At 34.0% G+C, this 15,571-nt stretch overlaps 1 protein-coding gene across 3 annotated transcripts in view; it reads right to left on the bottom strand.

Moving 5' to 3' along the window:
* The window catches only part of LOC129894327 (histone deacetylase 14, chloroplastic), a 43,797-nt gene that overhangs the window by 11,343 nt on the left and 16,883 nt on the right, over positions 1 to 15,571 (bottom strand). For all 3 annotated transcript variants that reach the window (XM_055969965.1, XM_055969966.1, XM_055969967.1), the window contains exon 5: positions 14,330 to 14,401. In XM_055969965.1, the coding sequence (XP_055825940.1) occupies positions 14,330 to 14,401 (72 nt within the window). The remainder of the gene's footprint in view (positions 1 to 14,329; positions 14,402 to 15,571) is intronic.

Below are 15,571 nucleotides of genomic sequence, written 5' to 3'. Positions count from 1 at the left end.
AAACAACATCTATCTCTGCTCTTGTTGTTTTCTCGCATTTGTAGTAACTGGCATCAGTATTTCAAATTCCTCCATGACTAAGTAAGGAGACATATCGGATTCTTATTTCTTTAAGTTGGTCATTCGAGATATCACATCATAAAATCGAGATATTTCATTAGTGTGTAAAGCACTAGCCTTTTCCCAAACTGAATAACATGTCTGGGATGGCCAAAACAAAGGCATCAACTTGGAATCGATAGATCGACATAGGAGACTACATAATTGAGCATCGACCTTCACCCATTGTGCTTTGGCTTTTGCATCTTCCTCGCTAGTCTTCCCCTTTTCATCTACCACACAAGCATTATTTGTTAGGAGATCTTGAACACCTTGACCCTTGCATCACAACTCAATCGAAGAAGCCCAAACTAAATAGTTTGAACTTCCCATTAGTGGTTCTGGAGTGATTATAGGGGTTGAATTTCCAATCCCCATATTTTTGGAACCAAAAACATCACACCCAAAAGACATGGTGTGAAATTTGTCTTGAAAACAACAAGAAACACGGGATTATAGAGATTTGGTTGCCGTAAAATCTAGATCTCATCGGAAACAGCCTGGAATTCGTCGGAACCCTAATTTTGGCGATCGAATTAGGTCAAAATTTGCACAGAGCTGGTCGGAATGGCTGGAAGACCACAACTAAAACAAAAATTGATCAAAAAATCAATCGGAACAGCCCTAAAAAAATGACACAAATCAGTCCAACAGCCACCGAAAATTGACGCACGGTGACTTGTTTCTACCCTTGAATTTTCTCACCAATGCTCTGATACCATGTGAAAAATATAGGAGAAAATATTATTGAATTGTGTAAGAACAATATTACACAAAGACTCTATTTATAAACACTATAAAACAACCCTTTCCAAGTAGGATACTATAAACTATTCTTATTTCTATTCCTATTCTAAGTATGATTGTGTACACCTATTCCTATTCTAACACTATTCATATTCCTATTCTAAGAGCCTGTTTGGCTTACCTTATCTAAAAAAGCTTATAAGCAATAAGTTTGGGTAGCCCAACTTATTATTTTTTTTGGTTTATAAGTTGCTTTCAGCTTATAAGCTAATTTAGATAAGCTAAGCCAAACAGACCCAATTATTTTTTGGGTCTTATCTTAAGAATAAAATGATTTTAAATTGGTCAGCTAAACACTCAAAAAAGCTGAAAACAACTTATAAGTTGTTTTCAGCAACTTATAAGCCAATCCAAATGGGCTCTAAGTAGGATTGTATATATTATTCTTGTTTCTATTCTTATTCTAACACTTCCCCTCAAGCTGGTGCATATAAGTCATATGTACCTAGCTTGTTACTGATGTAATTAATACAAAATCGGTGAAGATATTTGCAAGTTGATCACTCAACTTCACATAATTGGCAGTCAATCTCAATGTGCTTAATCTTCTCATGGATACTTGATTTGACGCAGAATGTCGATAAAACACATAATGATCAGCTCTACTATAAGTCATGTCAAACTCTTAAATTACTGTGCTAAAATTTCCAGACTAAGCTCGAGAAAATTGTTTCAGTCAATATAGTGACTTGCATAACCGACATACAAGGATACTAAACTCCCCCTAAGCAACAAAACTAGGAGGTTGCTCCATATAGACATCTTCACAGTGCAACGATTGCCAGAAAGTGCTCAAAATTTAATATAAAATATATGGATCATCTTGGAATAAAGTCACCAACAAAACTTGCAGAAACATGCTCATTGGTCAGAGTATTAGATTTGATGGCTGAAAGTGGTCACAATCTGAGAAATAAAATTATATGAGTAGGGTCAGAATGATTACACGATCCTATTGAGAAAGAGAATTATATGGATAAGGTCGGAACGATGGCATGACCCTACATGAAAATAGAAATTATATGGGTAGGTTTGGATTGACGGAACGACCCTACTGAAAAAGAGAAATTATATGAGTAGGGTCGAAATGATAGCACGACCCTACACAAATCAGATCTGAGCAGTCACTAAAAAGACGCACAAAACTATGCAAATTAGACATGAAAAAGTAGCCACCAAAAAGATGCACAATGCTATGTAAATTAGATATGATTAAGTAGCTATTGAAAAAATGGCACGGTGTTACACGAATTAAATATGAGAAAGTAGTCTTTTCAGTCACCCGAAAAATGGCGCAGTGCAACACAAACACTGATGGATATGGGGTTGACACAAAACAGTCCTAGAAAATCGCCAAAAATTGACGCACGGTGACATGTCTGACTGGGTTTTCTTCCCCTGAACATGATGTTCATGCATATATCATTGGCTTTACTTTTGTTAACATAACCATAGGCCAGACGGGCGGCATATATGGGTCATATACGCCCATCGACAACGGAAGCTTTTTGATTCTCTACCAGGTAGTAGAAGCTTTGATACCCTGTGAGAAATATTGGAGAAAAATATTATTGAATTGTGTCTCTACATTATTATATTAAGACCTTATTTATAATTATTGATACCCAATTTTGGCTTTCCGTGTTTAAAATTAACGTCTTCATGCTTTCTAATTGTTGAAAAGCAAAATACATAATTTTGCACATTTTTCTTTAATTTTTAACAATCCATTGATAATTACCCATATTTTAGGATATTTTTAAATTTATCATCGTCTTTTCACTCCTTACAATTTATTGATAATTATTCTTAGTTCCGTAAATAATAGAATTTTTATCAATTTTTTGTCATTGTACAAATTTAAAATTCACAATTTTTTTACAAGTCATTTCCACACATTAGACAAACACTTTATATTAATCACTCACAATCCATTATATTTTTAGTTACACATCATTAGTCGTATATATTTTTGCACATTTTTAAACACAGTCTATAAACGAAAAAGTCGGAGCAACTAATTTTAAGCGTAGGGCAACAAATCAATCAAGTCAAGGTCATATCACATTTATTAAAAGTGACATTTGACATGACTTTATCCCATGGTTAATAAACTCTTACACTTTGGTTAATAAAGGAGAACTCCCAATGGACAATAACTCATGGATTAAACATCGTCTTGAAGAGACAAAAAGGTGAGGTCTTTTATTTTAAGGATAAAATTAGGTGCTATTTAGTATTATAAATAGGGAGGGGGTCTCACATTTTTATGATCACTTGCACACTACCTCATATTCATTTCTTTTCTTCTCTCTACACTTTTTCATATTTTCTTTTCACAGGAAGACTAGCAAGACTAGCATCTTCTTCCTCTCTTTATATTTTTCATACATTGTCTTTATTTATTTTTTATACATCCTCTTAATATTATTATTTTTTATATATTTTATTCACACATTGTCTTTACATTTATTCATACATTTATCTTTATATTTATTTATGTATTGTTTTTATGTTTGTTTATATATATTGTCTTTACATTTATTTATGCATTGCACTTACATTTATATATACATTTATTGACCAAAACAAGTAAAGGAAGAAAATTTCTCCCCATATATATAATGTTTGTATAAGAAATATGTAAAATATATATATATATATATATATATAAAATCATGTAAGCAAAATATGTGCGTTAAAGTGTAAGAAAAATGTATGCAAAATGTAAGAGAAAATGTAAAAATGTAAAGACAATATATAAAGAAATGTTAAAACAATGAATATAAATAAATGTAAAAAAATTGGTCGAACTCTAATTTAGAGTTGCCTACGCACATCGGGTTGCATTAGAATCAAGCCATGTATAGTTCAAAAAGGCAGATTGCCTCTTGTCTTGGTGTGTGGGGGGGCGGGGGGATCCTGTGTCCTGTTGTTTTAGGAATGAAAGTATTTGTATGTTCCCAATTCTCTTCCAAAATTGCCCCAATATCGAGAGTTGTGCAATGTTGGGGATGCAAGACTGTGCACTTGTTGGGGAGAAAAATGTTTGTCATTGTGATGACCAAACTTTATATAGAGCATTCTACGTATCTCAAGTGTCACAAGAATCAGGTCAATGATGTTCAAAATGCGAAGTTACATTAAATTTGGATTGACTCTCAAAATTTGTCCTGGTGTTGAATTATGATGACATTGTTTTCTTTTGCGATAATGGTAGAAAGATTTTAGTACTAATGAAGCGGCAAACACGTAATGCAAAGGGCTTCCGACTAGTAGTGCAAGCATATAATAAAAGAGGCCTCTGGTTGGCGGGACAACAAAAATGTAAAGGCCTGTAAAATGTACTTAAAATGTAAAATACCTATATTAAAAGGTGGGTGCATGCAAAATGTACTGAAAAACCGCATTAGAAAATGGATACATGCATTAGAAGCTAGGTGCATGTAAAATATACTAAAATACCCGTATTAGAAGATAGGTGTCTATAAAATGTACTGAAATACCCGCATTAGAAGGTGGAAGCCTATAAAATAACTTAAAAGAAAATACCCGTATTAGAAGATGGGTGCCTGAATTGAAAATAAAATGTCCGTATTTGGAGGTGGGCGCCTTGACTGAAAGTAAAATATTCGTATTTGGAGGTAGGCGCCTCGAGTGAAAATAAAAATGTATGTATTTGAAGGTGGGCACCTTAATTGGAAAATTAAAATGTCTGTATTTGAAGGTGGGGGCTTGACTGAAAAGTACTGCCTATATTTTAAGGTGGGCACCAGAAAACATGATTTTTTTATCAAGGGAGAAATATATAAATACTTGCACACTACCTCACATTCATTTCTTTTCTTCTCTCTAGACTTTCTCATATTTTCTTTTCATAGCAAGACTAGCATCTTCTTCCTCTCTTTATATTTTTCATACATTGTCTGTTAATTTTTTATACATCATTTTTATCATATTATTTTTTATATATTTTTATTCACACATTGTCTTTACATTTACACATCCATTTGTCTTTACACTTATTTATGTATTGTTTTTATGTTTGTTATATACATTGTATTTACATTTATTTATCAATTGCATTTACATTTAGATATACATTTCCTTTAAATTCATTTATATACATTGTCTGCACACTTATTTATGTATATTTTTCTCATATTTGTCTTTTACATTTATCTATATATATTGTTTTTACGTTTCTTTAAATAAAATCATGTAAAGGAAATATGTGTTAAATTTTCATTAAAAGACGTGTGCACTTCATTGACCAAAAAAAGTAAAGGAAGAAAATATTGTCTTTATTTTTATATATGTTGTCTCTACATTTTTCATACATTGTCTCTACATTTTTGCATATATTATCTCTAGGTTTTTCAGTAAATTATATTAAAATTTTATACATTATTTATACATTGTTTCTACATGTTCTCCATTTTCCTTATACTTCTTTACAATTTATTTACTCTTATATATATACATATATATATATATATATTTTTTCTTTTATATTTTTTGTATCAGCACAATCATAACACCTCATATATTTCTCTTTTTACAACTTTTCTCTATATATTTTTCTTTACATTTCATATACATTTGCTAAATATTTTTCATATACATTCTTTTAAAATTTGCAAATACTACACTTTTGGCCAATGAAAGATCTTTCTGTCGAATTTTGAGGCCTCGCTATAATAAGACGGAAGTTTATATATGAATTACAAATATAATTAAAGACACACACATACATAACAAAAATAAATATTAAATAGCACCTAAGTTTATCCCAAAAATAAAAGATATCACTTTTTTATCTCCTCAAGACCATGTTTAATCTATGAGTAATTGTCCATTGGGTGTTTTGTCCTTTATTAACCAAAGTGTAAGAGCTTATTAACCATGGGATAAACTCCACAATTAGTCATGTCAAATGTCACTTTTAATAAAAGTGACATGACCTTGACTTGATTGATTTGTTACTTTGCGTTTAAAATTAGACGCTTCGACTTTTCTATTTACAGATCGTATAAAATTTTTAAAAATTTCTCCGTCGATTTTTGAGATCTCTCCGAAATAAAAGAAGTAAGTTTATATATGAATTACAAATATAATTAAAATCCCGCATACACAGATACATACATACATACATAACAAAAACAAATTGTCCAATGAAAAAGTTCTCATCAATTTTTGAGGCTTCCACAATAAAAAGACATACATATACACATATATAGCAAAAAATATAAATTTGGCAATGAAGAAACTTTTATATTATTAGGATAAGACAAATTTTACGATTTGTATCTTGGTGAGGTGATTTTGGATGGACGATTATTCGAGCAACCATTTCGTAGCCATGGCATATTGAAGACTTAGTATGTAACGACCTAGCCCGTCGTTATTAAAAATATTTGCGGTAAAGATATAGGAATCTCATTCGGTCATAAGATTAGGATTAATTCCTTGGTATGCGAGTGTATTTTTTGTGAATTAAGATCGTACAATGCCCCTAGCACAAAGTTAAGTTGAAAGTGTCTTTTCGATTTAGTTTCAGACTTGAGTTTAAACTAGGGTTAACTTCAAACGAATATAGCTCTTAGCCAATAATGAATTAGGTGGTTCATGACCTATCAAATTAAAAGTCTAAGAGTCTTCTTTCGTAAGTGTGAATTTTGGTTGAAGGAGGTGGCATTTCTTGGTCACGTAGTGTTCGGTGAAGGGATCAAGGTTGATCCTAAGAAAATGGAGGTAGTCAAGAATTGGTCTAGACCGTTGTCTCCTTCAAACATTAGGAGCTTCTTGGGTCTAGCCGGGTACTATAGAAGGTTCGTCGAAGGGTTTTCTTTCATCTCATCTCCTATGACGAAATTGACCCAAAAGAAAGCGAAATTCATATAGACGGATGAGTGTGAAAAGAGTTTTCAATCCTTGAAAGATCGACTTACCTCCGCTCCTATTTTGACTCTACCAGAAGGATTAGGAGGGTTTGTGGTTTATTGTGATGCTTCAAAAATTGGTTTGGGTAGTGTCTGAATGCAAAATGGCAAGGTCATAGCATATGCTTCTAGGCAATTGAAGGTGCATGAGCGTAACTACCCTACCCATGATCTTGAATTGGTGGCCGTTGTTTTTGCTTTGAAGATTTGGCGGCATTACCTCTATAGGGTACATGTAGATGTGTATACCGGTCATAAAAGTCTTCAATATGTGTTCACCCAAAAGGACCTTAATCTAAGACAAAGGAGGTGGCTAGAACTCCTCAAGGACTATGATATGAGTGTGCATTATCATCCGGGTAAAGCTAATGTGGTTGCCGATGCACTTAGTAGAGTGTCTATGGGGAGTGTGGCTCATGTTGATGAAGGAAAGAGGGAGTTGGTGAAAGATGTTCATCGGTTGGCTAGATTAGGGGTGGAGTTGTGTGGTATCGATAATGGTGGCATGGTTGTTCAAAACAGGTCCGAATCCTCTTTGGTGGTAGATGTTAAGTCAACCCAAGATCTTGACCCGACGTTTGTTGAATTAAAGAAGTTGGTGAAGGAAAAGAAGGTAGGGGAGCTTGATTTTGAAGGAGGCTCACAATTCTTCACACTCCATTCATCCCGGTTCAACGAAAATGTACCGAGACTTAAAAGAGTTCTATTGGTAGGGTGGCATGAAGAAGGACATAGCAAGGTTCATATCCGAATTGCCAACAAGTGAAGGCCGAACATCAAAGGTCGAGTGGCCTAGCCCAAGACATTGAAATCCCTACTTGAAAGTGGGAAGATGTGAATATGGATTTTGTAGTAGGTTTGCCTCATACCCGGAAGCGTCATGATTCGATGTGGGTGATTGTTGATAGAATGACTAAGTCAGCTCACTTCCTACCGATTAAGACTTCCTATAGTGCCGAAAACTATGCCAAGTTGTATATTCGGGAGTTGATGAGGTTGCATGGTGTGCCATTGTCCATTATTTCGGATCGTGGTACCCAATTCACTTCTCACTTTTGGAGATCGTTTCAAAAAGGCATCGGTACTAAGGTAAAGTTGAGCACCGTATTCCATCCTCAAACAGATGGACAAGCCAAAAGGACAATTCAAACACTGGAGGATATGTTAAGGGCTTATATGTTGGAGTTTAAAGGGAATTAAGATGATCATCTACCTCTCATCGAGTTTTCCTATAATAATAGTTACCACTCAAGTATTGAGATGGCGCCATTTGAGGCTTTGTATGGGAGACGATGTAGATCCCTAATTGGTTGGCTCGAAGTAGGTGAGATGACTTTATTGGGCCTCGATCTGGTACTTGATGCTTTAGAGAAGGTGAAGATCATTAGAGAAAGGTTGAAGACAGCTCAAAGTCGTCAAAAGTCATATTCCGACACTAGACGAAGGGATCTTGAGTTTAAGGTGGATGATTGGGTGTATTTGAAGGTTTCACCCATGAAGGGGGTGGTTTGGTTTGGTAAGAAAGGGAAATTGAGCCCTAGGTATGTAGAGCCTTACAAAGTCTTAAAGCGGGTTGGCAAAGTTGCTTATGAGTTGGAATTACCTTTATAAATGGTCATGGTTCATCCGGTGTTCCATGTTTCTATGTTGCGGAAATGTGTGAGAGATCCTAGTTCCATAGTGCCTTTGGAGGTAGTGAATATTGAAGAGAATTTGACCTATGAAGAGATTCCGGTTGAGATTTTGGATCGGTAAGTCAAGAGATTGAGGAACAAAGCAGTTGCCTCCGTTAAAGTCCTTTGGAGGAATCAACAAGTCGAAAGTGCTACATGGGAAGCAGAAGCGGATATGATGAAACGTTATCCTCATCTTTTTCATCCTACTCAAGCCTAAGGTAATAAGTCATTCATGTTCAAATGTTTGATGCTTGTATGTTTCAGTTTTTCTAAGTCCTCATGTGCATTCATATTCATGAAGTTGAATTTTAAAGTTATGATTTATGCTAAAGTATGGAGATTTCATGTTTGATGCATTTTAAGTGTCATTGTATATATGTTGGGTTGCTAGTCCTCATGCCATGTCCTTTTTAAGTTAGTGATTCTCATTCGAGGACGAATGTTCCCAATGGGGTGATGTGTAACATCTCGAAAATTTCTATGTCAAGACTCGAATCATTCTTTTTAGGCGTATAGGATTGAACTCGGTGACTTTTAGTTGTATATATGAGTTAGGATCAATTCCTAAGTATTTTAAGAGTATTAGATGTGTTTTAGGGTCATAAGGGATCTCTAACACCAAGCCAATTCCAAATAATTTTTATCGGCTAAGTTTCTGAATGAGTTCGTATAAGGGTCAACTTCAAACGACCATATCTCCTAGAATATAATGAATTGGGTGTCTCGTAACCTCTCAAATTAAAGGTCTTTGAGTCTTTTTTCCAACGCCACCAAGATTGCATTTTTCCGAGTTTGGAGTAAAACGTTATGCTCAGTCGACCAGAAGGGTGCGCGACAAGTCTGCATCGCAGACTTGCCTTGTTTTTTTTCCAGATTTTTGTATTTTGTTGAACAGAAAGGTGCGCGACACGTCCGCGTTGCGGACCTGTCGCAAACTTGTCCAGTTTTTCAGATTTTGTAGGGACATGTTGGGAAAATTACCTAATACCTATATATACACCTTGGACGCGTTTTGGATCATATTTTTCAGTCTTTGCCTCTCCAAAGAACCCTAATCTCCATCCTCCTCTTTCTTAAATCATCCCCTCCAATTTTTCTATCAAACTCAAAGGATTCAAGGCTCCTCATTGAAGACCAAGAATCAAGTTTTCTTAAAGTTTCACTCTAAGGTATGTGGGTTTTCATCCATGGGTCCTTCCACCCATGGAGCCCAAATATTTTCTCAACTTGATGTTTCAAATTCCAAATGGTGAATTCTTATGGGATTTTCCATGATAATTCAAAATGCATATATTATGGTATATTTGAAGCTTTTTGTGTTTAAATTGATATATTGACTCTCATTTATGAAATGAAAAAATTTTGTTAGTGATCCTATATGAAGGCTTGAAAGGTAGTTTTAAAGTGTATATGGTGGGTTGTTTTAAGATGTTTGATTCGATGCATTTATATCACTCTCATGCATACAAGTATTCTTTAAATGTATTTGAAGGTCTTTATGAATTGAACCCACCTACTCTTCCTATGTATTCATGAAACTGTATATTGCTCCTGCAATGGTAAATTGATAATGTATTCCTGTATATGCTTGTTCAGATTATGTTATGAGTGTTAGATGCGTCTGTATCATAGGTATGAGGTCATGGGTAAACAAGTGGAGAGCCGTTGATGTGTCATTTAGTGGGATTCGTGACTTAGATGGTGTCATGTTGGTACATGTGTTAAATGGGGGAATTGGAAAGAATTCAGAGATTCTGTCTCCGGACAGGCCGCCCAAGCGGAAGGAATCTCGATGTGGCGAGGCCACCAGAATGGGATAGGTCCCGCCATGGCGGGCCAGTACGATTATGAGAGGAGCCTTAATCCACATAAATGTTTTCCTCTTTCAAGTGAGATGTTAATTATTCCAAGGCCAGATGTTGTGGCCCGTAGTTCGAAAACTCCTCTATGTGATAGAAGGGTTAGGCCTTGATCTATATTAGAGATGGCAGCGGACCAACTAGAAGGGATGAGAGTTAGGCTTGAACGACTTTAATGAGGTTAATAGGAATGATAAGAGTTTGTGCAGAAAGGTTTGGCAGTGTATTTCCTCAAGAGCATGTTTTCTTCTTGTCGATTTCTTTATATTATACGGTGGGTATCGAATTAATCGATGATGCCTACCAGTACGTGTTGTTTGTACTGATACTACTCTTGCTATGCCACTTAGCATAGTCTGGTTGCAGGGTTAGTAATGTTTCTTAGGTGAAGACGAAGATGATTCTCCAACAACGTCTACTCTTCCTTCCTTATGGTTGGAACTGTGTTAGTACTTTATTTATACTATATATCTTTAGAAGCTCTTGTACATGTTTAGACTAGTATCCTTGGAGTTTTCAAGTTAATATAAAGTGATTTCATAACTCTTTTAGCCTATTATTTGTATTTTGTTAAACTTCCGCATGTTATTTCTGTTTATGGGATTGAGGGTTCTCCTACTTAGGTGTTAGAGTAGGTGCCCGCATGGCCCGATGGGTTGGGTCGTGACATAGTACAATTACACATCTGAAGCCACTCTCTATATATAGTAAAATTCTATTTTTGAAATATATATTTACACACATTTTTTTTATTTTGATAATTATTTATTCATTACTAACATTTTAACAAGTGTTTCTATAGGTACTAGAGACATCTCCCAAAAATGATATTCAAAAGAAGTTTGAATTCTATATTTATATATTATTCTTACAATTGTACAAAAATAAAGTATAGTGAAAACTTTACTTTTAGGGCATCGGGCGGGAGTATCCTCTACTTACATATCTATTGCTACACACTTAGGCAAAGCTTTGGTCGTACATACTTACATAAAATAAAACTTAATTGATTTAACTATTTAATCAGTTAATTCACATTTTAGACAATATTATACGGTCTTTTCCTTTAAAATAAGCTTTATTTTATTTAATCTTTTCTTCTCTCATTGATATTCTAAGTTAAAAAATGTTATTTGAGAATACTTTTTCTTCAATAGAAGAAGTATTTTTCTTTTCACATATTACGAAATGTGATTTTTCTTTTCAAATGATGAAAAGTTCCTTTCTTTTTATATTAATAAAGAGCAATCATTTTAGTATTTCATAAAAGGTACTTTTCTTTTCACATGTATTTTATACACATTTATATCATCTTTTACACATTTTTATACACTCATTTTACAATAATATACATTATTTACTTGATACATACTATTTTATACATACATTTTTACACAATTTTAGTACATATTTTTTATAGATATGTTATACTTGCAAATAATAATTTTATCTCCTACCTCTTTGATAAATTAAGTCTAGTCGAGTACCACATTTTGTGAATTTAGAAGGGTGCCTAACACCTTCTCTTCGGAATAATTTAAACCTTTGCCTAGAATCTAAACTGATTTTCTCATATTAAAATGTGAGTCATACATGTCAAATAATCAAATAAGTTTCCTTGTTTTCCTTTAAAAACTAGTTGGCGACTCTATACAAAATTAATTATTTCAGAGTCCATAAGTTGTGCTTTATCTAAACTCGATAAAAATATGGCATAACAATAGACACTACATTAGACTCCTTTTCCAACCAAGACACTCATTATAATCCTCTTCCAAGTAGGATTCTATAAATTTTTCCTATTCTAAGTACGATTGTATATACTATTCTTGCTCCTATTCCTATTCTAACATAACCCAAATTAACTTATGAGAAATCTTGTCAAAATATTTTAAAAAAAACTCATTTTTTAATTTGATATGTTGCATATAACTATAATAAAGAAAAAAAAATTATTAGGTACAAAAATATTTTAAAAGAACAAATAAAACAATTAAAACTTGTTAAAAATTAGATGGGTTGAGTCTTGACCCATTTTATGACCCATTGCATGACCCGTTTTGACTCAAGAGAATTTGGGTTGGGTCTTGACCCATTATGACCCAACACGTCCAATTGTCACTCCTAGTCTCATTATGAGGATGTTGTAGACTCATACAAGAAGCAACTAGCTTTTCTGATGGGAGTTTTCATGATGTCCTTAAATAGTACCCTAGTCTATAGGATATCGTTAAATAGAATCAATCCACTTGAAAACACCCTTAAAAGTCTTGAATCAAAGTTTGGATACCATCCAACTCCACAAAATACATCAATCAGCACAGGAAAGCTAACCCTAGTTATTCTAGGAAACCAAGTATCTATACTAGGTCTAATTAGTACATAGTAATGACTTAAAAATCCCTAATTAGGCCTAAAATGGAAACGGGCCGAAATAGAGTTTCTGGACTTGATATAAAGAATGTAAGGAAACAAAATCAAAGTTTGCTAATGAAGTGGTTATGGAGATATACAAATGACGAACAATCACTCAGAAAGAAGGTAATTGAAGAGAAGTATGGAGAAGAAGATGCATGGAAGATCAAAGCAGTCAGCATTGTATATGGGGTAGTGTATGGAAGACTATTAGAAATCTATGGCAGAGTTTCAGTATCAATACTAGCCTCAAAGTTGGGAATGGCCACAAAACTTCCTTTTGGGAAGACAACTGGCTAGGACCTGGTTCACTCAGGCTTCTATTTCCAGATGTTTTCATACTGAATCAACAAAAAAAAAGCTAAAAGTTTGGAGTAACCAAGGATGGGATCTCAGTTTCAGAAGGCTTCTAAATGACTTGGAGATGGACAGATGCATAGAATTCCTCAACATTCTCAATTTATTCAAAAGGAGTCTCACTATAAGAAGATAGATTATGGTGGCTGAGAAACAGTATAGGTATCTTTTCAGTCAAGACAGCATATTATCTGAGGAATCAGAACAACCACCTTAATGTGCAATGGCCCTGGAAAAAATTATGGAAAACCAAGATACCATACAAAGTGGCATGTTTTGTTTGGTTGGTAGTTGAGATGGCCTGCTTGACACAAGACAGACTGCAGAGAAGAGGAATACACCTTTGCTCTATCCGCCATCTATGTAGAAGAAATGCAGAAACAAAGTCATCTTTTTTTGCAATGTAAGGTGACTTCTCAACTGTAGGACATAGTTCTAGCTATGATTGGTTTGAGCTGGACAATGCTAATGAATACACTACACATGCTATCTAGTTGGAGTGGAAAGGAAGGAACAAAAGCTCAAAAAACTAGTTAGAGTATGATCCCAGGCTACAAATGATGGACCAACCAGAAGAAGAGGAATTCAAGATGTTCTGAGAACAAAAGCAACCCTATCCAGAAGATAAAGCTTAATAGTATTCTGCTTTTGCGTCTTGGTGTAAGCAAGAGTATATAACTTCCACAGAGACTCAAACAGTTCCTAGAGTCTATGTTTATTGTTTAGTTAGCCTAACTTCCCATGTAATTTTGGCTTCCACAGGATCGTTGATCTAAATACAAAAATGTTACGTTTAAAAAAAAAACTTCATTTCTGACCAACAGAAGTTCTTTACCTTCATTCCATCTTCTATTTTTTTTCAAGTGCACGGATAGAATTTCTTTCGCCTTTTTCTCAAGCCTCATCTCTCACCCATAGAGGGATACACAAAACCAATCCTCCTTACCACCCTTGAACACCTTCTTCACACAACAAGGTCCCAAAATGGCTGATGAACACCCAGCAGAAAACACCAAAAATAGTTGGAAAAGGGGAAAAAATAACCTTAAAAAAATTGAAATGTGATGCATGCGTGTGTAACACCATAAAATTAAATCTGATTATCGGTCTCCCAGGAAGTAATAGAGACTAGCATCAGGAAGAGGAAGAGTCAGCTTAAGAGATGTATTCTTACTGTGGCAGTAGCATATGTGGGTCCAGATCCATCAATGAAAATTAGACCTTTCTCTGAAGCTTGATCCATAGCCTGCAGATGATAGTCAACGAATCAAGAGAATATAGGATGAGCAAGAATAATGGAGACAAAGATGATGATGATAATAATGATAATACTAATAATAATACTAAATAAATATCAACAACAACAATTGTTACAATGACATCACAAATAACAAAGAACAATAGGTATAGTAACAATAGTAAGGATGATGACAAAATGATGTAAAGTAATAATAATGGCATGGAAGCATTCCCTTGGTTTCAAAAGGAATGGCCAAGTTAGGAATGTGAGAGTCCACCCATTCAATTTTTTATCTCAATTCGGACACCGATTTCTATATTTTTCTAAAATTAAAATTATATAAAAAGTATTATTAGTCAATTTTTTACTACTAAAAATATTTAAATAATGCACATATTGAGGATAAAAAGAGAGAAATGACGTTTGAGATGGTTTAGCCATGATTTACGTCAATGTATGAATGTGAAACCAGAGCAAGTGAAGGTGTTAAGAAAGAACTAGGTAAACCTAAAATCATATCAAAGAAAGTTGTCTCGAAGGACCTATAGTCTCTTGAAATCCATGCAGGCCTAAGAAAAAATAGGGAAACCCGCCATTTCTCCATGTGTGACAATTTTTTTAAAGAAAAAATTCCAAAGATAAGGTAAAAAGACCTTATGCTTGACATTTTACAGTAGGGGTGTTCATGGTTTGGGTAAAAACCGATTCAAACTGAAAAACCAAACCAACCCATCAAATAAACCGATTTTTGGTTTGGTTTGGTTTGGTTTTACATTTTTAAAATCGATAATATTTAGTTTGGTTTTGGTTTTGTTCAAAAAAACCAAAGAAATAATAGAACCAAACCGAATCGACAAATTATATATATATTTTTTATAATTATACATACATAATATATTATATTTTATGAACACTTTTTTATGCAAAATGTGCAGCACACTAATTTAAAATAATAAGGTATGATGCATTTTTTATTTGTATAACCATATCATTAGTTTATACATTATCCAGTAAGTTTATGTTGTTTAGCACATTGGATTAGCTAACAATAGAATCAGGAAGTTAAACATAATTCAAGTTCTAGTATAAGAATTATAAGATCCTAAATGACATGAAGACCATTTTTTTTAATGAATTATTGTCTTCTTTTTTTCTGAATCATTTCTTTTATTTTCG

This window comes from Solanum dulcamara, chromosome 7 (genome assembly GCF_947179165.1).
Source record: "Solanum dulcamara chromosome 7, daSolDulc1.2, whole genome shotgun sequence".
Lineage (NCBI taxonomy): Eukaryota > Viridiplantae > Streptophyta > Magnoliopsida > Solanales > Solanaceae > Solanum > Solanum dulcamara.
Note: the sequence above shows the minus strand (reverse complement) of the source record. Positions and strands in the feature narration are given on the sequence as shown.